Source organism: Myotis yumanensis, unplaced genomic scaffold (genome assembly GCF_028538775.1).
Source record: "Myotis yumanensis isolate MYYU_CA2020_CCGP unplaced genomic scaffold, mMyoYum1.0.hap1 SCAF_2, whole genome shotgun sequence".
Taxonomy (NCBI): domain Eukaryota; kingdom Metazoa; phylum Chordata; class Mammalia; order Chiroptera; family Vespertilionidae; genus Myotis; species Myotis yumanensis.
The window spans coordinates 162,430,379-162,455,240 of NW_027223753.1; the positions used below are offsets into that span (position 1 = coordinate 162,430,379).

The following is a 24,862-nucleotide window of genomic DNA, read 5'->3' on the forward strand; positions in this document are numbered from 1 at the left end:
CCCAGAGTGCTCAAAATCTCTCCAGCAAAGGTGAATTTGAAAAGGAACAAATCAGTAGGAGTAGCTAAAATGAAACAGGCAGAAAGCATTCAGACAAAAATAGATCAGGACTCTAGGTTCATTCTAGGCTGCAATAGAAATTTGGAGCAATTTAGTTCCTTTCCTGAGATCCCTAAGGAATTTTTTCAAATATCTAGCTGAAATATGGTATATTGAAATCATTTCCCCAAACCTTAGCCAGTATTTATTTCTCCATTCTCTGAACTCCTAAAGCACTTACTGTCTGTAAAACTCATCTGGGAACTTAATCATAAACTACCTTGTTCACAGTAATGAAACTATTAACAAACATACCCAAAATTTATTTACATATTAAAATCAGTGTAGTCCTCTTTAAACTATTTAACTTAGGAGGTTATTTACACATTTATTCACTGCATTCAATCATCTGATGCATTTAAGCAATATCATCTAGTGCCTAACTACATGTGTACTGTCACCATTGTTTAAAATATTTCCGACTTCCCCTTTAGGAGTGTTTTCCAAAGTCAGTTAAATAAGTCAACCAAAAAAATCACTGCCATTTCTGTGACTCAGTGAATTTAAACCAAAACTACTCTTTATTCACTCCACTTGATATCAACAGATCTTCAGCATTTCTAAAAATCTTTAAAACTGAAAAGATTTGTCACTACTAAAACTATTTAGAATAACATTATGCCTGTATTATTTGTCATTGTGACATCCTGAAGGGATTATGAACTCCTAGAAGATAGGCACCATGTTTTACTCACCTTTATAGGCTCCCTCCCCCAACAGCACACAATAAGTAGTCAATAAATAGGTAAATTGTATAGAATGTGCTAAGAGGCTCAGAAGGCAATTCAGAAAAGGTGTTCCAAAAAAGCTCTGAACACTACTCTGAAAATGACTACCAATATAAAAAATTCTCATCAAAGGTATACTTCTAATATTTGTTTTTTAAAAATCAATGTTCTGAAATCTTGCACTGTTCCTGAATTAATTCCAACTGTCTTTCCCTAAAAGAATATAAGTATTATAAATTCCTTGAGGGAAGAAATTTCATCTAACATATTTTTATTATCTTAAAAATTACTTAAATAAAATCAGACAGATTCTTAAAACAGCTAAAAATCTCTAAGCAGTAATTTAGGCCTGAGGTAAGAAAATTCAAATTAAACCAGCCCCAGACTCCAGACCAGATTTACTCAGATTAAACTAGTCTGAAATTAGACTAGAACCTTTGGTCCCATCCCTTCAATGTTTTGGCAGAATTGTTACAGTTCCATTCTAATCCATTCTGTCTTCTCCCCTTAAATCTAAAGGCTTTCCCTAGTAAGATATCCCTTCTCTCTCTCTTTCTCTCTCTCTCTCTCTTTCTCTTTCTCTCACACACACACACATCACCACCACACATACATTTTGTCTGCAATACCACCATATTGCTCAGCAATTTTACACATTTCCACTATATCACTAAAGCAGTGAACACTATTTATCAGTCATTCAACAGGTATTTTATTAAGCACTAAGAAGTAAACTGTTGTGAGAGTCCCCAGAAATTAAAGTAAATATCAGCTCTAGAGAGGTTACAATCAAGCCACCATTTCCCAAACAAAGAGAATAATTCCATAAACAAAGACAAAATTTAGCACTATATAATCTACATGTGAATACTGTTTTTATTCAGAACAAGAGAGATCTCAAGAGGTGGGGTTAAACAAGACTTCCTAAAACGGGAGTAAGATCTTTCTATTCTCCCAATCTCAGTCACGCTGACTTGGTAATGTTGCACCTCATACACAAATTCCAAAAACCAGTGCTTTAAGAATCTATCCTAATATGCAAGCAACATACCATTTTCCACCATATTAACAACATGTTCGTGGCTTAAGTATGCTAATTTCCTTATAACTTCCACAAGTCTCAGTCTAACCATTGTAATTTAAATCTCCCTCACATCAACTATATCCAAATGTCCTCAGAATTCTTTACCTTTTCTATACTCTCCCACAACATTAGCACCCCCTCCTCCATACCGGGTCCCTCCTCCTCCCTTTTTTCACATTTCCCCATCCCTCCATCCATAAAAATGAAACACATATCCACGCCAGTCCTTCCTTCCTGAAAAAGTAAGAATTGCTGTAAAAGCCTGGAAAGAACAATTAAGAGTCATCTTAATCCACTCCCAGATTCTCCACACTCAAAATCCCCATGAGACTCAAAGAATACTACTTCGCAGTTGACCTGGTAACTAATTCCAAGATGAACTATCATTGCCAAACAACTCCTCGTCTCTAACCAGCAACCCTTATGCTGCAAAGATGCTGTTTCTGCAACCTACTCTTTCTCACAGGTCCATCCATCAAATCTCCCTGTATCAACTCGCCCAGTATGTCCAGTCTAATTTTAAAAGCTTTCTCTTTAAGCATATTAAAGGTATAAAAACATAGAATAAAAAAGTTTAAATAGTAACTATCAAAGGTTGGAAAGGAGAAGCAGGAAGGGGATTAATGCCAGTGACACAAATCCTTTCCATTCATAGTAAGAAGTCTTTTCACTACTTCATAATGTCATTTTAATCAATCAAGAAATAATAGTACATGGGAATTATTTTTGGACCTGTGAAAAGCATGATATAAACTACCAAAATTAATGCTTACAAGTAGTAGACTGGAAAGTGGAACTGCAACTGAACAAGTGAGACAGGACTATTGCTTTTTTTTTTAATTCTTTATTAGTTAAGGTATTACAAATGTATCCTTATCCCCTCCATTAACCCCCCCTATTGCTTTTCATTATAAGCTCCCTCAGTATAATTTTATTTTTAAATTATGTACATGTATAATTCCAAATACTTCAAAAAGGGGAGAAAAATAATCATGACATATTACTATATTTAAGTCCGTAAACTTACAAATTTTTTTTTAAATGATAACACAGGAGAGGAAAATAAATAGACCCTCTCATACTATGATGACAGTAAAAATGTAAAATATCGAAGCATCCTACAGGAATATATTATGTACTGACAGTTTTCCAAATTTTAAAAAATAATCTAGATTTCTGTAAGAAAATTTAATAAAAGCCCCTCTCCACTATAATGCTAAATTATCATCCTCCTTTAGAGACACAGTAGTTGTTAAATGAATGATTGAATTTTTCCATCCCTCTCCCAAATTTCTTTCTATCTTCCCCATTAATCCCTCCACCCTCTACTTCCATAAAAGGATTTTTCATACTATCCTCTGCTCAGCTGAATTAATATTATAATGTAGTGTCTATACAAATCTTTCTTAACAACCAATTTTCAGGTGAATAAAGCTTTAAGAGTATGGTTCTAGCCCAGCCGGCATGTGTCAGTGGTTGAGGTGAACCTTTGAACCAGGAGGTTAGGGTTCAATTCCTGGTCAGGGCACATGCCTGGGTTGTGGGTTCGATCCCATGTGGGGTGTGCAGGAGGCACCCAATCAATCAATGATTCTCCCTCACCACTGATATTTCTCTCTCTCTCTCTCCCTCCCTTCTCCCTTCCTCTCTGAATCAATAAAAATGTATTTTTTTTTAAAAAAGTATGTTTCTAGCTGAAAGGTCCCCTCTTAAAATCTGGTGTGGTGTGAATTCAGCAAATTCATTAGGTCTTGGTTCATTTCCTGATATAAAAATGCTAATACTCCCTCCAACCTGGATTTAGAATCATCCAGTCTCTTCAGGTTCCCCTAGACCTCAAGGCAACCAGCCCTGACCTTGCAACTTAAGACCAAAACAGATATTCTAGATCCTCCATTCTGCTGGCCCACACTCTGTAGGCTGATGCATTTTCTTCAACAACACCATGCCTTAGTAAGAGTATACATTCAGGAACTGTGAATGGTAAAAGTTCTCCCATCTGCCTCAGAGTTATGGAACCAATCCAGTCAATTACACTAATCGGAGCTACAAATGGAGCCTCCCAAGGGCCGCCACGCATGGAATCCCCCCACCATTACTTATAACCTTGTGGACTGCAATCCAGGCTGAATAATATGGCACCAGTTCTCCTGGAACAGTTAAGCTGGGCCGAAAACCGCCAAGTCAAGTAATTTCCATTCCAGCATTTGCCGGAATAGTGTTCACCCGGCCTCTGGTAAGTGATCACACTTCAAATTTGCTCAAATATAAACTCCATGACCTAGAGCGTACCTGTGGGCCAGGTGTTTGCCGAAGATGTTTCAGAGATTCTCACATTCGCTGGTGCGTGTCTAAAATGTCTCAGGCCCAACTACAGGCTAAGGTTTAATTCTCAGTGACCCCAACCGCTGCCGGGAGCCACACTTACCAGATGTCATCTAACGAAGAGCCCAAACAGGTTCGGAACTGGGCCACCCGGGCCCATCTGGAATCACGCCTCAGTCCCTGGCCCAACATTTATTAATTCTACTATCGCTGTCTATTCTATCACGCGTCCTCTTCACATTCTCTAATTTTAGCACTCCCTCTTGCTTCAAACGCTATTCTTTCTATTCACGGAAACTCCTTCTACTCCCTCTTTCCTTTCCTTAGAAATGCTTCGGTTTTTTTCCATCACGAAATACCGACTCTATCTGCACAATGAACACCACCACCACCACCACCACCCCACCCTCAAGACTTCTCCACAGCCATCGCCTGCATTCCTCCACCTATTCTTCGCCCCCGCCTCTCGCCCTGCACACACTGCCACTAGGTTTCCTGCAAGGATTCCCTTTTCTCCAACCCCTGCCCTTCCCTGCTCCCGAAGAGCACTCGGGCAGCCGCCGTGACTGAGGCCTGCGGTGCATAAAGCACTGCACCAGGCACGGTGCACACAGACCCCGTGTCTCCCTCGCCTTCCCGCTCCCCCGCCGAGCACCCTCCGGCCTCCCCGTGCACACACTCCACCTTCTTCCAGACCTCCGACACCCGCCTCGGGCCCCGCAGGCCGCCTCCTCGCCTCTGCCACCCCCGTCATTATCCTTCCTCAACCCCCCGACCCACCATCCGCGCCCTGCTTCCTCCCGTCCCCCAGCCCGCTCCAGCGATTCCCCGGGCCTCCGCCGGCCCCCGGGCCACCCCCGGCCTCGCCGCGGCTCGCTCCCCCCGGGGTCAGGCCATTACCGCCGCGCGCTCCCCCCGCGCGCCGCCCCCTCCCCCTCCCCCCGCCCTCCCCCGGGCCCGGGCCCGGGCCTGCCAGGCCGAGCGCTTTACCGCGGGCGGGCGCCGAGTCGCGCGGTCACCGACTGCAGACGGCAGCAGCTCCAACCTTTCTGGGGACCTTGAGAAGAGGGGAAGGGGGGAGGGGGGGAGAACTTTTGCTGTAGCAGCTCCGGCAACTGCTCCCACCCCTGCGCCTTTCTCCTCTTCCTCCCCCTCCTCCTCCTCCTCCTCTTCCTCCTTCTCTTCCTCCTCCCAGAGCAGTAGAGACGCAGACATGCCGCGGCTAGAGCGCCGCCGCGGTCGCCGCCACTGCCGGCGCGGTGCATTGTGGGAAGCCCCGCACACGGGAAGCGCCGCGCGGCGCCCGCTCGCCCTGGTCCCGGGACCCAGCGGGGAAGACCCAGCGTGGCTTCGATTCCGGTGCCCGCGTGTCACCCGCCCGGCGTGGCCGGGGAGGCTGGTCCCCGCTCCGGGTCCCCCGGGCTGCGTCTGGGAGGACGGCCGTTGGGAACAGATCGGAACTGGGGGGATCTCTTTGAGTGGATGCCCGCCTTCAGCCTTCCTCGTGCCTCGCGTGCTGAGAAGCGGAGGGCGCGGGGGTCGGGTGTTTCAGGCGCGGGGAAGAGAAAGGGAAAGGGGCGTAGACGAAAGGTCATCTGCCAGGATGTCTTAGCTTTTTCGTTTCTCCTCTCTTCCCTAGACCCCTTCTCCCACCTTCCTGCGTTATCCTCCCACCACCCCAAATGCCCCCTTTTCCGGAAGCGGCAGCCCTGCGCCCTTGAAGGGAGCCAGCCCCGTTGGTGTCTGCAAACAGATGCAGGGTGTGAGCGTACAGATTTAGCGATACGGCCCCGGACCTCTTTGCGCAAGGTCTGGCCTGGTATTTTCCGCTCACTTTACCTGGGGCCCAAAACTTCTCCGTCTATCTCGCAGGCGCCTGGTAATGCTGAGTTGCGCAAGGATGTCTCAATCCTGGGAGGCCCTGCAGGTGACCTCAGCCAAATGGTGAGCTCCGGAGCGGCGCCTTCATTCAGCATTTGTTAGGCGCCCTGAGGTGCCCGTGCATACTGGGTGGTTTGCAATTACTCATCGTGATGTCCCCACCCTAGCACAAGGTCATCCAGGTGACAAAAAAGATGCTCGGTGAATGTCGAGTGATTACCAGAGTATCAGCTACTTTGAACCATGGGAAGAAACTCCTTACTGTTTCTTCATAATCGAGTGAAGATTGATTTAGTATCTGCAATACTTAACCTCTGAGGGGAGAGGGAGAGGATAGGCATTAAAATATCTGTAGAACCAATTCTGGAGTTCTTCCCTTGTCCACACCCACCTTTCCACCCCTTGGCAACTGAATGTTCATTTGAATGGTGCTTTCTGGCAAAATTCCAAACGCCGGCATTGTGCACTTGTGATGGCACTGAATTAGATTAGTGTCTGCAAGGTTAATGTACCCCCAGGCACTAACCTTAGTAAATGGTGAGGCCTATTTAGAAATAGCTGAGGCCCAGGGGTTCAACTTAATTTAGACACAGGTAACTAAGAAGAACAAGGATGAGCCACAGTTCCACAATCAACTCTCCAGTGTGCTTTCTCCATTAAAATACATATATTCCAATGAAATGACAGTGCATATTCTGAATGCTAATTGCAACAAAACAGTGATTCAAGCTAGAGCAAGAGAGTTATCTGGAGGACAGCCTTCTGGCAACTTCCAGCATCTGCAGTGGCATCAAATTCAGAGGTTAAAATGAAAAGCACCTCTGGCAGCAAAGAAGCAGGCTCTGAATATTAGGTAACAGGAAAACTAATAACTGAAAAGGATTGAAGGCCTGGAGATTATACCCAGTGGGCTAAGGTTGGTTGGTTTGCCATTAGGAATAGATCTAGTTCTCTGCTCAGCACCATAACTAAGAAACAATAGAGAAACAACTGTCGCACTTGAGCTGAATAAAGAACACTATATATTTTTTTAAATATATATTTTATTTATTTTTTTACAGAGAGGGGAGAGAGAGAGTTAGAAACATCGATCAGCTGCCTGGTGCACACCCCCAACTGGGGATGTGCCTGCAACCAAGGCACATGCCCTTGACCAGAATCAAACCAGGGACCCTTCGGTCTGCAGGCCAACGCTCTATCCACTGAGCCAAACCAGTCAGGGCAAGAACACTATATTTAAAAAACTATAGTGCGCAGGGTCCCGGATTTGATTCTGGTCAAGGGCATGTACCTGGTTGCAGGTTTCATCCATCCCCAGGCTCCATCTCTGGCCCTCGGGGGAGGGGTGATGTGTTGGGAGGCAGCCAATTCGTGGATGTTTCTCTGTCCCTCCCCCTCCCTTCCACTCGCTAAAAATCAGTGGAAAAATATCCTTGGGTGAGGATTAATAACAACAACGAAACTTGTTTATGGGTCAGATTCAGCCTACATCCACCCGTCTATCTTACCTGATGTGGCCTAACCCAGACAGGGCTGGAACTGCTGCTTTGATTGGTGGGATGTGTAGGGAGCGGCTCTAGGGTCAAGCCTCGGCTGACCTGTGGCAGGGCCACAAACAAGTCACAGCCTGAAGGGCAGAGCTCTCCTAGCATAATTAAGCCGGACCTTGTAGCCCTCCCTAATTCCTTCCTAAGTAACTAATGGGCTGTGGGAGGTGCAGCAAGTGTTGCCAAAACAAGAACATTTGTATACATGTTAATCTACCCTTGTTTTAATCAGACTATAAAATAAAGCATCAGCTTGCAGGCTAGGTCTTTTGTGTCCTCATCCAGGCACGGGAGATCCACCAAGCCCCAGCTCTATTCTCTTGCCTGTCTTTTATTCAATCCTTCACCACCCCTCCTCAGGTTCACCCTTGGCCGAGCTGGCGGGTCTCCCAGAGCCTCTTCTCCTCTGGCTCTGGAATGGGTTCTCTTCGGTTTTGGCCCTCTGGCTTCTTTATAAGAGGAATGTACGTCCATCTCTTGTCCCCAAAGATTTCACCAGGTCTTCAGAACTTTCTATACTAACCATCTTTCAAGCATCCTGGACCTCTCAAGCTCAGGAATTTATGAAAGTGCTGGCTTCTGTACCCATGTGTTGCCTGCAGCATGAGCCATTTGTGAAGTCTGGTTCTACCTTAAGGAGAAACTTGGTTTCCTTTTGCAAAGCTCTAAATTCATAGCCTTGTCAGAGATTGGCCCACAGGAGCCTCCCTCCACATCTTGTCATTTCTACTGGACCCAGGAGAAAAATGGCTTTTCCTGTTCCAATGGGCCATCTTTCCTTGGGACACCTGCCCCTGAGTTCCTGCTTCAGATCTGAAGGGCACTTGCAGATCATTAATATATTCTCAAATTCATGACCAAGCTATGAAAACAATTTAAGTGTCCATCAACAGATGAATAGATTAAGAAAATGTATATACATACAATGGAATATTATTCAACCTTTAAAAGGAAGGAAATCTGCCCTAGCCAGTTTCGCTCAGTGGACAGAGCATTGGCCTGCAGACCAAAGGGTCCGGGTTCGATCCTGATCAAGGGCACGTACTTTGGTTGCAGGCTCCTTCCTGGCCCAGACCCTGGTCAGAGTGTATGCAGGAGGCAACCAATCAATTTGTTTCTTTCACATCGATGTTTCTGTCTTTCCCCTCTCCCTTCCACTCTCTCTAAAAAAAGATCAATGGAAAAATATCCTAGGGTGAGGATTAACAAAAAATAAATGAGTAAACAAATAAATAAATAAAAGGAAGGAAAAAAATCCTTCTATTTGTGACAACATGAATGAGCCTGGAGGACATAGAAAGAAAAATACTGCATGATTCCACATATAGGAGGTTACCTAAAATAGTCAAACTCACAGAAGCAGAGAATATGATGGTGGTTGCCAGGTGCTGGGGGAGGGGGGAGCAAGGAAATGGGAAGTTGTTATTCAATGAGTATAAAGTTTCAGTTATGCAAGATGAGTAAGTTCTAGAGCTCTGCTGCACAACATGTGCCTACAGTTAACAATATGGTATTGTGTACTTCAAAATTTTTCTTAACAAATCTTATATTAAGCGTTCTTTCAGAGAGAGAGAGAGAGGGGAGGAGGAGGGAGAAGGAAAGGAGGAAGAAGAGGGAGGGATGGAGAGAGGGAAGGACGGAGAGAGGGAGAGACAGAGCTTGGGAGATATTGGATATATCTATTGCCTTGAATGTAGTGATAGTGTAGTATCAATGGGGCTTGCATATGCCCAAACTCATCAAATGGTACACATTAAATATGTGCAGCTATTTGTATATGTTATACTTCAATAAAACTGTTTTTTAAAAAAACACAAAACTAATGAATCAGCCTTGGCCAGGTGACTCAGTTGGTTAGTGTCATTCAGATACATCAACAAGCAACAATGAATGTATAAATAAGTGTAACAACAAATTGATGTTTCTCTCTCCCTCCTTCTCTCTCTAAAAATCAATCAATAAATAAAATTTTTAAATTAATGGAAGGCCTACTCTCTCTTACTTAGTATGTAGAATTTATGTAATGAATTCCTGAGTTTACAAAGATAAGTAGCCTTCCATCTCTCAGGAGCATCTAAGAGAGGTACTCGATTGCACAGAAGTTCATAAACTTGGTTTGGAGGGATACAGGAAAGACGTGAGGGAAAAGTCAAAATGGCCAAGAACATGAGAATAAATGAAAACGAGGTCTTGGACCAAGATGATACCAGTGGGAAAGGAAAATAAAATAAAGCAATAATTATGAGGATACAATTCTATTAGTACCTCGAGGTTAGCTTGGTGGTTAAGTCTACAGATTGCTATTAAAGCCTCCTCAGTTTAGCCCAGCCAGTGTGTCTTGGTGGTTGAGCATTGACCTATGAACCAGGAGGTCACAGTTCGATTCCCGGTCAGGGTACATACCCAGGTTGTTGGCAAGAGCTCCAGTAGGGGGTATGCAGGAGGCAAACGATCAATGATTCTCTCATTATTGATGTTTCTATCTCTCTCTCTCTTAAATAAATAAAAATATATACATTTAAACCCTCCTCGGTTTAAATCCTGCTTCTGCCACTTACTAGCTTAACTTCCCTGTACTGCCGAGTGCCCAGCCTAGAAAATGGGGCTAAATAATAGCAACTTCCTCATTAGGGTAGTTAAGAATGTTAAATCTTAATACATGTAAAATATTTAGAACAATATCTGACACATAGTTAACTGTTCTATGTGTTTTAGATAGTAGCAGTAGTATAGTTATTGTTATTTTTACTATTAAGAAGAACTTAAGGATGGTGCTGAACCACATTTCCTAAAAATAAAATCCAATGGGGGGAAAAAATTAGTTCCTGAACGTGGATTGAAGCAGGAGAAAAGACAGAAACTATGCAAATATAAAAAAATATATAAGTGGAAAAACATATTACAGTGTGCTTGGCATGGGGAATAAAAAAGGGCATATGATAAGTAGATGGAGCTAGGAAAAACCTAAGCAGTTAAGTTGCATAAAAAATATATCACATTACTCAGAGAATTTATTTCTGAGCACAGTCTTTGCCTGAATAAGTTTATGTGTAAAGCTGATGAAGTAAAGATGCTTCTACTCAGCAAATACCAGTGAATCAAGTTCCCACCTATCCTTCCCCAAACTTTAGCAGAATGAAGACAAGTTAACTACTAATATATTAAATCTGTGAGTTTTCGTAAACTAGAATAGCAGTTGGAAACTTTTTATTATTCTAGAGCTTTTAAAGATTTTATACATTTGCTTATTGCCAGATAACGTGATACAATGTAGCGATGACCGTTTTCTTTCTTGTTTGTACTATCTTTTTAAAATTTAAATGTAAAAGCATGTTAGAATTCTGGGCTTACCAGGGCATATTAAAACTACCCTGTTGCTAAACAATTATGGAGACCAACACAAAGGAGTCAGTTTCCTACCTTCCAATGTTCAGAGTAAACATTTACTAAAGCCCACGTGCAAAACAACAGAAGAGGTAAAAAGGTACTGGCTTGCACTGGGTTCATCAGCTCTGAGATAACTATGGTTTAGAACAGTGGTCCGCAAACCGCGGCTCAAGAGCCACATGCGGGCTCTTTGGCCACTTGAGTGTGGCTCTTCCACAGAATACCACGTGTGGGTGCGCACGTACAGTGTGATTGAAACTTCGTGGCCCATGCACAAAAGTCGTTTTTCCGCCTGGGCGAGTCTATTTTGAAGAAGTGGTTCGGAAGTGGGGGGTGTCGGTCGGTCGGTCTGGTGACAGGAGAGATGCGGCGCAGGCCGACCGGGGAATACACAGTGCGGGGGAGGCGCGCGTGCAATTCATACACGAGTTGAGTGAGCCAGTCAGTCAGCAGTCTCATTGTGCAGTGGTTAGTGCTAGTCATGTCCGCAAATTGCGCATGGGTGACAAAAGTACCTACTCGAAGCATAAAGTTACCTGTATTTTTCCAACCAGCTGCAAACCCTACAGGTATTTTTGTCATCAATTTAAGAATTGTAATTATTTTGTGTTGGTGGCTTTATTATTATAAAATGAAACTTATCTGTTTAGAGGGTTTAAATGCCTAACCTTGCTAAATAACTTCTCTCGCTTACTGTTTATTTCCTTGCTTAGCACTCATGACAACTGCAATTATTTGATGTGACTATTTATTTATTTAAAGTTGATCTTCCTCACTAGAATGTAAGTTCCAGAAGGATGTCATGTTATCTCCAGCCTTAGATACATAATAGGCATTCCATAAATATATTAGTGTATTGAACTCATGTTGTTAATACTAAGTACTCAATCCAAAATTATTAAGTTAATAACAATGTACCTACCTATATAGTTTAAGTTTTAAAAATTTGGCTCTCAAAAGAAATTCCAGTTGTTGTACTGTTGATATTTGGCTCTGTTGACTAATGAGTTTGCCGACCACTGGTTTATGCTGTTCATTATATTCATTGCAGCTAGTCCTTTCTCACACACACACACACACACACACACACACACCTTGAAATGATTGTAAAATAATCCTCATGCCCCATGAAAAAATGTGAACAAGTAAGGCTGAAGAGCAAAGAGCAAATGCAAACTGAAAAGTAGGTGGAAGTGATCTATAGTAGTGATATCGAATGAAAGGAAGAGTAGATGGTTGTCTGATGGGAAAAGGCTGTTTTACTTTTTCTTTCACTGACATTTCATAAAGACAATTATTTTATACTTTTCCGGAAAAAAGTATACGGCTACATACTAGTAAGCTTCATTCTTCCCTTACGAAAAGGGTGGGGGTGGGGGGGGAGGAATCTGTTTTATAATTGTGAATAAGTCTTCCATGCTGATTATAAAAATGCAGAACCAATACACACCATCTACACCACCCAAGAAAAAAAGAGGGGGGGGGCTTAGAAATCAGCTGATTTGGGGTTTGGTTTTGTTTGCCAAAAACATGAATTTCAGTGTCACAGCCGAAGTCATCACCCACTTAGCCCCAGGCCCGTGGCATCTGAGTCTGCATGAGTGCTCCGCAGACCTCTGGCATGAACAGATATGACATCCAAGTAACTGATTCCACAGGGAGAGCCCGCGTCAGCACGGACAGTTAATATTTGGGGCATTTGTTTGAAAAGCCTGGGAAGTATACGGCATATTGGGAAAGTGTCCATATCTTTTGTTTTATAATGGTTTGGTGCTGACAACATTAAACATCAGTTATTTGGAGACTCCATATATACCAAATGCCCCATTCCCCAAGGTGCCAGATAGTAGAGCTAACAGAGAAAAGAAAAATAAAAGTCTTGGAGTACAATTTAGTTACTGTAAAAACCTTTATCATATATCCCTGTGGCACACATTCTAAGAAAAATTATTACCATCAGTCTTAAAAATCACATAGGCTATATTCTAGAATCTCAGCAAAGAGGAGTAATGGCATCAAATTCTGAATTTATAGTAAAATAACGTTAAATGTGCTGAACCCGTGTATGAAGCATGGATTTTAAGATCAAGTCAAACATTTGCTATTTACTTTATAGCTACTTCTCCCCGTGGTGCTGTGGCCTTCCCGACAGACCGGTCCTCTGCTACGCAGGCTTGTTTACCAAGGGACCAAAAGTCTCTTGGGCCACAGACACACATTCTGACCTCATTTCTGACCTCTTCCTGGGCAAGAAGGAGAGAATAATGTCACATTGAGCAAAGACATTAGAATTTGAGACCATCTCTCAAATAATTTTTTTGAAAGTAATGTTCCCAGGGTGAGGATCAGCCCTCACTTCTTTCAATCACTTAACAACATTTTTGAATGCCTCGTATGTTTCAGACAACATGCTGAGTGTCAGCAATATTCATTTCCTTGAGAAATCCATACAGGCGTCCTTTTGTTCCTCAACCAGATCGTTATTAAATTTATGGTGCTGTTCCAAATACTAGACATACTATGGAAAATAAAATACTCTTCCTCCCCAAGAGGAGCTCAGCCTTCAGCTGAAGTGAAACATGGTGAAGAAACTGCTTCACTTCAGGGGGACACACTCCCAGACAGGGCTAAGCATAGGGTCCTGGGGGACACCCAGCCCAGCCCCGCAGCCAGGACTGCTTTCCCAAGGCAACATTTTAGCTGAGACTTGAAAGGGGGTGAGTGGGGGTTCTGGTGGAGCTCTAGGCAGAGGAAGGAGGTGGCAGTACAGAGTCCTAGAGCCAAAGAGAGCTTAGCGCATTCAGGGACCTGCCAGTCATTCAGAATGAATGAATGCAGGAAGTGGTAAAAGAAAATGAGACTGCGGTGGAAAGCACCAGCAAGCTTCAGAGTGCCTCGTGGGCTAAGCTGAGGCATCTGACCTTTATCCTGAGAGCAGGTTTCCCCAAAGTGTGGCCGGGTGATAAACAAGAGGATTTTAGATGGCACACAGTCCAGTGGTTTTTATTTGGGTAGTGAATGGATTTAATACGCACTAGAAAAATATATAATTCATGCGTCTAACATATTACTTCTCTTACATTAATGCTTAAGATGAGGCTGAGTGACAAAAGTGTTTCAATTTACAAACAAAAATTGAATATATTATATTATAGCTGGTACATGAACAGCCATAAATGACTGATGTTTGGGAAAAACTGCCTGAGACTAAAAGATTGCCATTGAAGGATTTTTGCAGGGAAGTAACATGACAAGACTTCTGAGTTAGTAAGAACAGTCTGGTTGTGGAGGATGCATTAGGGCAGTGTTTGTCAAACTTCTGGTTAAGTCCCATTAGTGGATGCTCAAATCAAATTTAAAGTTTACTTAAATGGCAGAGGTTTTTTTTAATGAAACATAATAGGATATGATAAATAATATTGGACAACTTCACACATAATCAGACAGCACCACACATAATAATACTTCTTTAAAATATATTTTTTATTGATTTCAGAGAGGAGGGAGAAGGAGAGAGAGAGAAACATCAATGATGAGAGAGAATCATTGATAGGCTGCCTCCTGCATGGCCCCCATTAAGGACTGAGCTCGCAACCGGGAACTGAACCTTGACCTCCTGGTTCCTAGGTTGACTCTCAACCACTGAGCCATGACAGCTGGGAAATATTTTTTTAAATTATATATGTATACATTCGCGAGAGTGAGTCTTTTTTTTAAATATATTTTCATTGAATTTTTACAGAGAGGAAGGGAGAGGGATAGAGAGTTAGAAACATTGATGAGAGAGAAACACCGATCAGCTGCCTCCTGCACACCCCCAACTGGGGATGTGCCTGCAACCAAGGTACATGCCCTTGACCAGAATCAAACCTGGGACCCTTGAGTTCACAGGCCGACGCTCTATCTACTGAGCCAAACCTGTTAGAGCAAGGGCATGAGGGTGAGTCTTTACTGGATCACAGTGTAAAATGTTTTTCTTCCTGTAGGTCAAGGTAAAAAAAAGTTTAGAAGTCACTGGAGGCTGTTGCAGGACTTTGTTCCTTCATTCAACTACTACTTGTTGAGTACATATTATGTGAAAGTTGTTGTTCTAGATCCTGAGGATAGATGTTGGTGAAGTGAAGAAACAATGAATAAGTAACCAAATAAATAATAACACTATTTAAGAGATGGTAAGTTTTTATTTTATTTTAAAATTTTTATTGATTATTACATATGTGTCCTTATCCCCACATTACCCCCCATCCCCCCCACTCATGCCCTCACCCCCCTCTTGTCTGTATCCATTGGTTAGGCCTATATCAGTGATGGTGAACCTTTTGAGCTCGGCGTGTCAGCATTTTGAAAAACCCTAACTTAACTGGTGCCATGTCACATATAGAAATTTTTTGATATTTGCAACCATAGTAAAACAAAGATTTAAACATTTCTTTTTTCCAAGTTTGAATTTTATTGTAAACAGTCCTTCTAATACACTCGTACATCCTGGAAAAATAAGGTAACAAATACTATATATAGCATATAAAGCAGTGATTTTTTAAAAAAATGAGTCCACACAGTAACTGGTTAAAGAAATGGGATTCTCCAGGGCCTTAGAGAATTTGAAGTGGCACCTTAGGTGATCTAAGAAACCAATCATAGTCTCATGGTTTTCCTTTTGGCTCAAGATTAGTAGTTAAGTTACCACCACCTGTTTTAAGAGGTAGAATATATGCTTTTTACTAGTCCACCATTTACTGGTCAGCCTGGCCTCAGAAGACTCTCCCTCTTCAGCCCATCTGTCTCTGTGATGGCCACAGATCTCCATGCCCCAGGCAGCAAGACTCCCTGATCTCTATTTAAGATCCATGAACCGGATATCCATGATGAGAAGGAAGTTCTTGGGCAGTGGATGGGGGGCTGGAGAGAGAACAGTAAACACTTGATGCTCCAGGTCCACACTCGTCACCACGATGAAACCGGCCACACTGGTCTCAGAGAGGTTCTCCTCTGTGCCCTCAGCAGTGCAGACACTCAGGAGGTGGTGCACCATATCTCGGCCAGGGGTGACAGGTACTAGCTTCAGCTGATTGTCCTCCTGAGACATGCCCAAAGGCAAACAGGAGTCTGGAACGGAGGGTGCCCCAATTTTGTAGATTTTCACATCTGATAATCTGACATTGAAGGCATGGGGATAAAAACAGCCCCGGAATCCATAGAAATACTCACGGATACGCTTATCCCTACATTCCCGCCGGAAATCCTTGGGGCGCTCCACCACACCCCCTGATTTAGGGAGCAGCACAGTACGCACAAAGTGAGGCAAGTCCCGTTTCAGTTCATTGTAAAGTCGTTCTTGATCCAGAACCACAACCACATCGACCTCAAAGGCTGAAGCTGCATGCACCAGGGCCTGGTAACCGGAGCCCTTGACCCAGCCACAGGTGTCAATGACACAGCCACTCACAGAAGCCCTTCGGTTCACTTCACACCTTCGGTTGAACACATCAGCTAGACGAGATGTAATCTTATTATAAAGCTTGATGTTGGTGCCAGGAGTGGTGGAGCCAAAATGATACACCAGAGGGGCCTGGATGGAGAATCCTTGTTCAACATCTGCCGGCCGCTCAATGTAGAGGGCCCCCATGGTACCAGGGATAGACACAGAGCCCTGGCCCACATCCAGCTCCACATAAGTGGGCCGGCGGCCCGAACGCACTGCGTAGTTGAGCAACAGGCGGCACACTGTGGATTTGCCCACATCGGTGGGGCCCACGACCATCACCCGGGGGCCTCGCTCTTCTCCCTTCTCCGCCTGCCTCCGCATCTGCTCCAACGCTGTATGAGTGTTGAGGTAAAGCAACATAGGGGTGTCCTTGGAGACATAAGCCACCTCGGTGTGGCCACTCAGCTGTACCGAACAGCCGTGCCAAGTGAAAACAGCTACCTTGGCACCAGCATCAAAGATGAATTTCTTGTTCTGGGTCAGCTCGGTGCCAAAGACTTCGGCCATGCCAGCCAGCAGCTCCAACTGAACTGACTGAGACGCTTCCACCTCAAAGCGAAGTTCTGTTTCTCGCTCTAGTTCAAATTTAGTTGTTGGCTTCTTGTCATCATTGGTCTCCTTGCCCATCTTTTCTGTGTAGTTGCTTGCCTGGTTCCTGGAGCCTCTGCCTTGGGGCCTCTGCTGTCAGTGATGGTTGCTCAGCAGCCCTCCCTCCCCAACCCGCAATAGATTTAATTTTTTAGAAAGTTGGTAGTTTATAAAATTGTTGGGGTCCAACCCCAGCAGGTCCAGGGGTTCCCAAAGGTGTGGACGGAGTCAGTGAAGAAGGAATGACACAGAGACAGCATTCAGTTGATCAGCAGCCTAGCTAGGTTCTCTAGCCAGGATCTCCAGCCAAGTTCTGTCTTGATTGTCTTGTTACATCTGTATTTATACCAGTTGATTTTAATCCTATCCATTCTATTCCAAAGGTTAGGGCGTTTCTTATCTCCATTCCAAGGTTACTCTATTGTTCTATTAAGCTACAAGGAAGTAACTGAAGGAGATTATCCTAAGTAAAGATTATGTAGCTTAAGCGTGATTGTTCGTAGTTAAAGTGATTAATTACCCGCCTGGCACTTAGTTAAGGGGTTTTATTCCCTCCCTAACTTCAGGGAAAAATCCTCACCTGGGGAAACAACCTTTCTCGGGGAGGTGGTCCTGTTTAAAACACATAGCGTTAAGAGGGGGAGCAAACATATGCCACACATGCCAGGTCCCCCAAAACACAAGCTGTGCAGATGTCTCCTCCCCGCAGTGACTGCGCCAAGCAGCAAGAGTGGACAGGCTTCCGGCAAATTCCCCCATCTTCACTTTCTAACTGACAGCGCGTGCAAATCAGCGGCCACTCCCTAGACTGGGCCGTTCAAGACTCAGAATACCCGCTTGTGACCCTGCCAACAGGTCAGTCTGAAGCCCAACCCCACATCAGCACCCAAACAAGGACCCCTAGGTAAGCCCCCCATTCCCCTAGGTAAGCCCCACTCTTGGGACGGATAGGACTCCACCGTAGGAAGAGGGTGGTTAGTCTTCGCCGACTCCGTCCACACCTTTGTGAACCACTGGAACAGGATTCCCCTAGGTAAGCCCCCCCCCCACATTGAGAACCCCCACACTTGGGATGGATAGGACTCCACCAGGGTGCTGCAGACCCCCCTATAGAGAATAAGTAGGGTAAGAAGGTGGATAGTACAGAACTTAGATTGAGAAGATATGCCATACTGAGTCTAAAGAAAAAAAGAATCTGTATTGATCTTTTAACAGATGTGGAGAGCCGATATAGGGTTAAGCCTCGGACTGACCTGCTGGCAAAATCACAAACAAGTCTTCCGAGTCCCAAACAACCCAATCCGAGAGGCAGCCGCCAATCCACACACGCTGTCATTCCAGATTTATATTTTTTATATTTATTTTATATATGTAAATGCCATTTAACAAAGAAAAATCAACCAAAAAAATGAGTTCTCGTGTCATCTCTGACACGCATGTCATAGGTTCGCCATAACTGGCCTATATGCTTGCATGTAAGTCCTTTGGTTGATCTCTCCCCTTTACCCCCACCCTCCTCTACCTTCCCTCTAAGGCAGTGGTTCTCAACCTTCTGGCCCTTTAAATACAGTTCCTCATGTTGTGACCCAACCATAAAATTATTTTCGTTGCTACTTCGTAACTGTAATGTTGCTACTGTTATGAATCGTATTGTAAATATCTGATATGCAGGATGGTCTTAGGCGACCCCTGTGAAAGGGTCGTTCAACCACCAAAGGGGTTGCGACCCACAAGTTGAGAACCACTGCTCTAACATTTGATGGTCTGATCGATGCTTCTCTGTCTCTGGATCTGTTTTTGTTCATAAGTTTATAATGGTCTTTATTATGCATGAATGAGTGAGATCATGTGGTATTTATCTTTCTCTGACTGGCTTATTTCACTTAGCATAATGTTCTCCAGTTCCATCCATGCTGTTGCAAATGGTAAGAACTTCTTTTTTACTGCAGCATAGTATTCCATTGTGTAGATGTAACACAGTTTTTTAATCCACTCATCTACTGATGGGCACTTAGGCTGTTTCCAAATCTTAGCTATGGTGAATTGTGCTGCTATGAACATAGGGGTGCATATATCCTTTCTGATTGGTGTTTCTGGTTTCTTGGGATATATTCCTAGAAGTGGGATCACTGGGTCAAATGGGAGTTTCATTTTCAGTTTTTTGAGGAAACTCCATACTGTCTTCCATAGTGGCTGCACCAGTCTGCATTCCCACCAGCAGTGCACAAGGGTTCCTTTTTCTCCACATCCTCTCCAGCACTTGTCGTTTGTTGATTTGTTGATGATAGCCATTCTGACAGGTATGAGATGGTACCGCATTGTCATTTTGATTTGCATCTCTCGGATGATTAGTGACTTTGAACATGTTCTCATATGTCTTTTGGCCTTTCTTCTGTCTTCTTTCGAAAAGTATCTATTTAGGTCCATTGCCCATTTTTTTATTGGGGTGTTTATCTTCCTTTTGTTAGGTTGTATGAGTTCCCTATAAATGTTGGAGATTAAACCCTTATCGGTGATAACATTTGCAAATATGTTCTCCCATGCAGTGGGCTTTCTTGTTGTTTTGTTGATGGTTCCCTTTGCTGTGTAAAAGCTTTTTATTTTGATGGAGTCCCATTTGTTTATTTTCTCTTTAGTTTCCATTGCCCTATTTTATTTTTAAAGATATATTTTTATTGATTTCAGAGAGGAAGGGAGAGGGAGAGAGAGACAGAAACATTAATGATGAGAGAGAATCATTGATTGGCTGGAGATGGCAAGTTTTTAAAAGCAATAAATCCAAGGGAGAAATGTAAGCTCCACACAGGCTATCTTTTTACTGCTGTGTCCCAAGCACTGAGAAGAGGAATAGTGCCTAGAACACAGTAGCTGTTCAATAAGTACTAGTTGAATGAATGAATGAGGGTTCTCATTGGCTTGACTTAGGTAATGACAAAAGAAATTAACAGAAGTAGATGGGTTCCAGACATATTTAAGACATAAAAATAAACAGGGGCTGAGAGGTAAAAAGAAGAGGAATAATTTTTCCATAGCCTATTTTAAATATAGCAACCAGAGTGATCACATGATTTCTCCACTCCACAGCCTTTCTTGGGTTCCCTGTTGAGCTCAGAGTAAAAGCCAAAATCCTTACAATGGCCAATAAGGCTGTACATGATCTGGGCTTGAGTTCCTCACTGACCTCATCTCTAGTAATCTCTCCCCCGGGCTCTCTGTTCCAGCTACACTGGCCAGCTTGCTGTTCCTCATACTCCCAGTTAAGTTTCTGGTCAAGGCATTTGAACTAGCTGTCCCCACTTCCTGAAATGCCCTTTTCCCAAATATTCATATAGCAGAGTCCTTGCTTCCTTCAAGTGCCTTCTTCTCCACGAAGCCTATGCTGACATCACCGTCTAATATTGCAGTTCACCTCCCATGGCATTCATTTGTCTGCCTGTTCAATTTTTCCCAATGCCATTTCATGTTATCAATATAGATGATATAGATATATAAATATATACAGAAAGAGAGATATAGATAGATCTCATGCAATATAATTTATTTATCATCTTCATTGTCTGTCTATTCACAAGAATATAAACTCTCCCTGAGCCTAGAGCACTCTTGGTACACTTTAGGTGCTCCATAAATATCTGTTGAATAAAGAAATGACAGGTGACTGTTAGGTTTCTGCTCTGAGCAACTGAGTGGCTGGTGGCTCCCTGAGGCAGAAAACACAGGAGGAGGCAGAATAGGGTAGGAAAGAACAAGTTCAGTTTTGGACATGCTGAGTCTGTGTCTGTATGGCCAACGTTCAGGTGAGAACAACTGTTAGGTAGTTGAATATCTGGGCCTGGCACTCAAAAGAGCTGGAGATATACTAAATCTGAGTGTCACTGGATTATAGATGGCATTTGAAGGGGTGACACTTTCAAGAAAATGTCTGTAGAAAGAAAAGAAGAATCTAAAGACACAATGGAAGGTGAGAGGCAGCAACATCAGAAGAACCCATGAAGGAGAGAGAGGAGGAGACACAATTAGCGAAAACCAGGAGCTGTGGAAGTCCATGGAAAAGTCGTTTTAAGAAGGAAGATCTAGCCCTAACCGGTTTGGCTCAGTGGATAGAGCGTCAGCCTGCGGACTCAAGGGTCCCGGGTTCGATTCTGGCTAAGGGCATGTACCTTGGTTGTGCGCACATACCCAGTAGGGAGTGTGCAGGAGGCAGCTGATCGATGTTTCTCTCTCATTGATATTTCTAACTCTCTATCCCACTCCCTTCCTCTCTGTAAAAAATCAACAAAATATATTAGAAAAAAAAAGTCAAATTTAAAAAAAAGAAAAAAAGAAGGAAGACCTAAAAAAAGGGGGGAGGGGGAGAAGGTCTATTAGTTATCTATGCTGTGTAACAATTACCCCAAATCTTAGTGTCTTAAAGCAAAGCACATTTGTCTTCTCACTCTCTGTGGGGGCTCTGGAATCCGAGCACTGCTCAGCTGGGCCCTCTCTGTCCAAGTATCTTACAAGGCTGCGGTCAAGGTGTCAGCCAAGGTTGCCATCTCATCTGAAGGGTTGACTAGGAAGTGATCCTCTTCCAAACTGTTGGCAAACTGTTCCAATTGTTGGCAGGATTCGATCTCAGAGCACTGTCAGGAAGAGGGGCTCAGGTGCTTCTCCTAGGAATCTCTCCACAGGGCACCTCACAGCAGGGGAGCTCGCTTCACAGAGCAAACAGGCAGGAATAATCAGAGAAAGAGTGCAAGCAAGTTTGTTATGACTTTATCTTGGAAGTACCATGTCTTCTCATCTCACTTGCGCCCTATTCTGTTCCTTAGAAGAAAGTCACCAGCCCACACAGAAGGGGAGGGGTTTTACAAAAGGGAGTGAATACCAGGAGGTGGAAATCACTGGGATTTTTGAAACTGCCTCCTACAGAAGATGTGTCAGCAGCATTAAATGTCATATTGCGATCCACTGTCCAGGAGATTTGGCAATGAGGGGAAGCCATTTGTTATTTTAGAGGGAGCTGGCTTAGGGGACTGAGGAAGCAAAGGCCAGACGACGACGATGGACTGAAGAGTGAGTTAAAACAGAAGAAGTAGAGACAGCAATCTTAGACAGTTCTTTCAAGATGCTCAGATATGAAGAAGAGGATTGAGATAGGGTGGCTAGAGGAAGGCATAGAGTCAAAGCCAAACTAGGGTTTTTTTTTTTAAATTGGAAGAGACTTAATGTGTTCAAATGTTACTGGGTAGGCATGAATAGAAAGGAAGAGATTGTGGTCAGAGATAGAGGGGAATCACTCAGATGGTTCTATAAATCCAGGAGAAACATGATGAGTCACCAAGCAGCTACCATTTATCAAACCCTTACTGTCCAGGCTTTTTATATTAAGTGCTTTACCTGGATTAGCTCACTGAATTCAACTCTCAAAGGTGGATCACTGTTCTATAGATGGAAACAAGCTGAGAAACTAAGAAACTTGCCTGAGGTCCCAGAGTAAACAAGAGGAGTAACATCTGATGTCAGCCTCTTTGCCTGTAGATTCCAAAGTGCAGTCCTGGACCAGCAGCAGCAGCATCACCGAGGAACTTGTTAGAAATGCAGGTTATCAGGTCCAAGCCCAGACCTACTGAAGCAGAAACTCTGGGGGAGGAGCCCAGTAACCCGTGTTTTAACATGCCCTGCGGGCCAGGTAACGCCAAAGCACCTGAAGTTTGAGGAGCACTGCTCCGGGTGATACTGCCTCTCATGGCCCAAACTCTGGCAGGTTTGGTAAACATGAGGGAGGAGGACTGATGGGAGAATCGTGTAGAAAGTTAAGGGAGAGTAACTAGGTGAGGAAACCGAGGGTGCTTTCCAGAGAAGTCACCAGAAGAGGAAAGAGGTTTGAAGAAATGGGGGGAGGGGGGGGAAGGGGATGTGCGGGAGGGCGGGGGGCGGGGGGGGAGGGGAGGCGGGGGAAGGTCAATGGAGAAAAAAAGAAGACATATGTACTACTATTTGTAATACTTTAAACAATAAAATAAATTTTTTAAAAAAAAGAGGAAAGGTTTGGTAGAGAAAGATGATGAATTTAGTTGTGGACAAGCTGATTCTGAAATTCTTGTAGGCAAATAGGTGGAGCTGACTAATAGGTAAATAAATATATGTGTCAAATGGTTGAAGGAAAGATCATAACATTTGCAGGGCTTGGGCAGGAGTATAGATTAGCACATACCAAGGAACTAAATATTTAAAAGCTATAAATCAAACTAACTTATTGTTAAATAAAATACACTATCTCCTTTTACCTTGACAAATACATGTTTGTAATGATAAGAAATTTTAAATATGTGTAATGCAATGGTTTCATATGACTGAAAGTTGGCAAAATGCCAAAGACAATTTGGGAGTTCTGTTGATGGGTTGGTGATTGGGATGGGTCATGCAATATATACATAATTCATGAATTGCTGTTTATTTCCTCCATAAAATTTATTTTTGTTTCAGCAAAATTTTCAATAATGTTGTTCTAATGAAGATTTTCACATAATTTGTATTCAATTGACAGTAATGATTACTCAGAGTTAAAAATAAATGTAACTATTCAACGTATACAAACTTTTAAATAAATTTTTATAAAAACATAAATCAAACTAATGTAAAAATGTTAAAGTTATTTTTCTTCTAAACTATTCAAAACCATCGCTTCTCAGCCTTTTGGTTAAGATCAAATATAAACTATTCAAAACCATTAAAATTAAAAAGGAAAATACTAATACTAATTAATATCAATAATTTGGATCAAAATTTCTTAAAGTTGAATGTTTAAATTTTTTGACAATTTAAATTCTATTCACTTTTTTAAAAAATTTTTTAAATTGATTTCTGAGAGGGAGAGGGAGAGAGAGATAGAAACATCAATAATGAGAGAGAAGCATTGATCAGCTGCCTCCTGCATACTCCCCACTGGGGATCGAGCCTGCAACCTGGGCATGTGCCCTTGACCAGAACCGAACCCGGGACCCTTCATTCCACAGGACGATGCTCTATCCACTGAGCCAAACCAGCCAGGGCTCTATTCACTATTTTTATAAAGATAAAACTATTAGCAACTCCAGTAACATTTACGTTTTAGTCATCTTTTGCTACATAACAAATCACCTCAAAACTTAGTGGCTTAACATATTGATCTTTTATTTCTCACCATTTATTTCTGTGGATTGAATAGCTGGTTCTTCTACTAGTCTGGCCCAGCTCATTCATAAGACTGCAGTCATGATGGAGGGTCTAAGACGACCTCATTCACATGTTTGGGCCTTTGAGGGATGGCTCGGAGGCTGAGCCCTCTCTCTCCATATGGTTCCTCATCAGTCTGTAGTCTGGATCCCAGCAGGAAAGCAGAAGTTGCCAGGCCTAATGCCCAGGCCCTGAACCCCCAGTCACCTCTGCCACACTCTCTTAATCAAAGCAAGTCATAAGGTCACCCCAGATTCAAGTGGAGAGAAACAGCCTACACTTCTTTTTAAAAAATATTATGTTAATTTATTATGTGTCGGGCCCTGAGCTAAGTACTCTACAAATATCAACTCATTTATTTTTTCTTAATAACACTCTAAGGTAGGCAATTTAATTATTCTTATTTTACAGATGAGGCAGAGATAAATGGAGTAACCTGCTCAAGGTTACATCATACTAGTATGTGGTAGAGCCAGGACTCAACCCCAGGCAACCTGGCTACAGAATCCATACTCTTTCCTCTTAAACTATGTTTCCTCTC

General features: G+C 43.1%; 2 protein-coding genes across 10 annotated transcripts in view; both read right to left on the reverse strand.

Moving 5' to 3' along the window:
• ZNF148 (zinc finger protein 148) overlaps nt 1-5,416 on the reverse strand; it is a 139,131-nt gene extending 133,715 nt beyond the window's left edge. For 5 of the 8 annotated variants that reach the window (XM_070406405.1, XM_070406404.1, XM_070406407.1 and 2 more), the window contains exon 1: nt 5,227-5,416. The gene's annotated coding sequence lies outside the window, so the exon portion shown is untranslated. Of the gene's footprint in view, nt 1-4,203; nt 4,909-5,226 lie in introns of those variants that run through there. The other 3 variants (XM_070406406.1, XM_070406403.1, XM_070406401.1) reach the window with 2 other exon arrangements.
• A 10,469-nt stretch (nt 5,417-15,885) lies between these two features.
• LOC139002192 (polyribonucleotide 5'-hydroxyl-kinase Clp1-like) lies at nt 15,886-17,163 on the reverse strand. 2 transcript variants are annotated; one of them, XM_070403585.1, is made up of 2 exons: nt 16,750-17,163; nt 15,886-16,557 (listed from the first exon to the last, which is right to left on the reverse strand). In XM_070403585.1, exons 1-2 carry the CDS (start codon nt 17,161-17,163, stop codon nt 15,886-15,888), a joined length of 1,086 nt encoding a protein of 361 aa, XP_070259686.1. The 2 variants fall into 2 exon arrangements, with proteins under 2 accessions (XP_070259686.1, XP_070259685.1); XM_070403584.1 differs by having other exon boundaries at nt 15,886-17,163.
• Between the last annotated feature and the right edge of the window lie 7,699 nt (nt 17,164-24,862).

Bases quoted from the DNA above. Each gene is read 5' to 3' on its own strand.
- LOC139002192 (XM_070403584.1), bottom strand. From the start codon at position 17,163: ATGGGCAAGGAGACCAATGATGACAAGAAGCCAACAACTAAATTTGAA.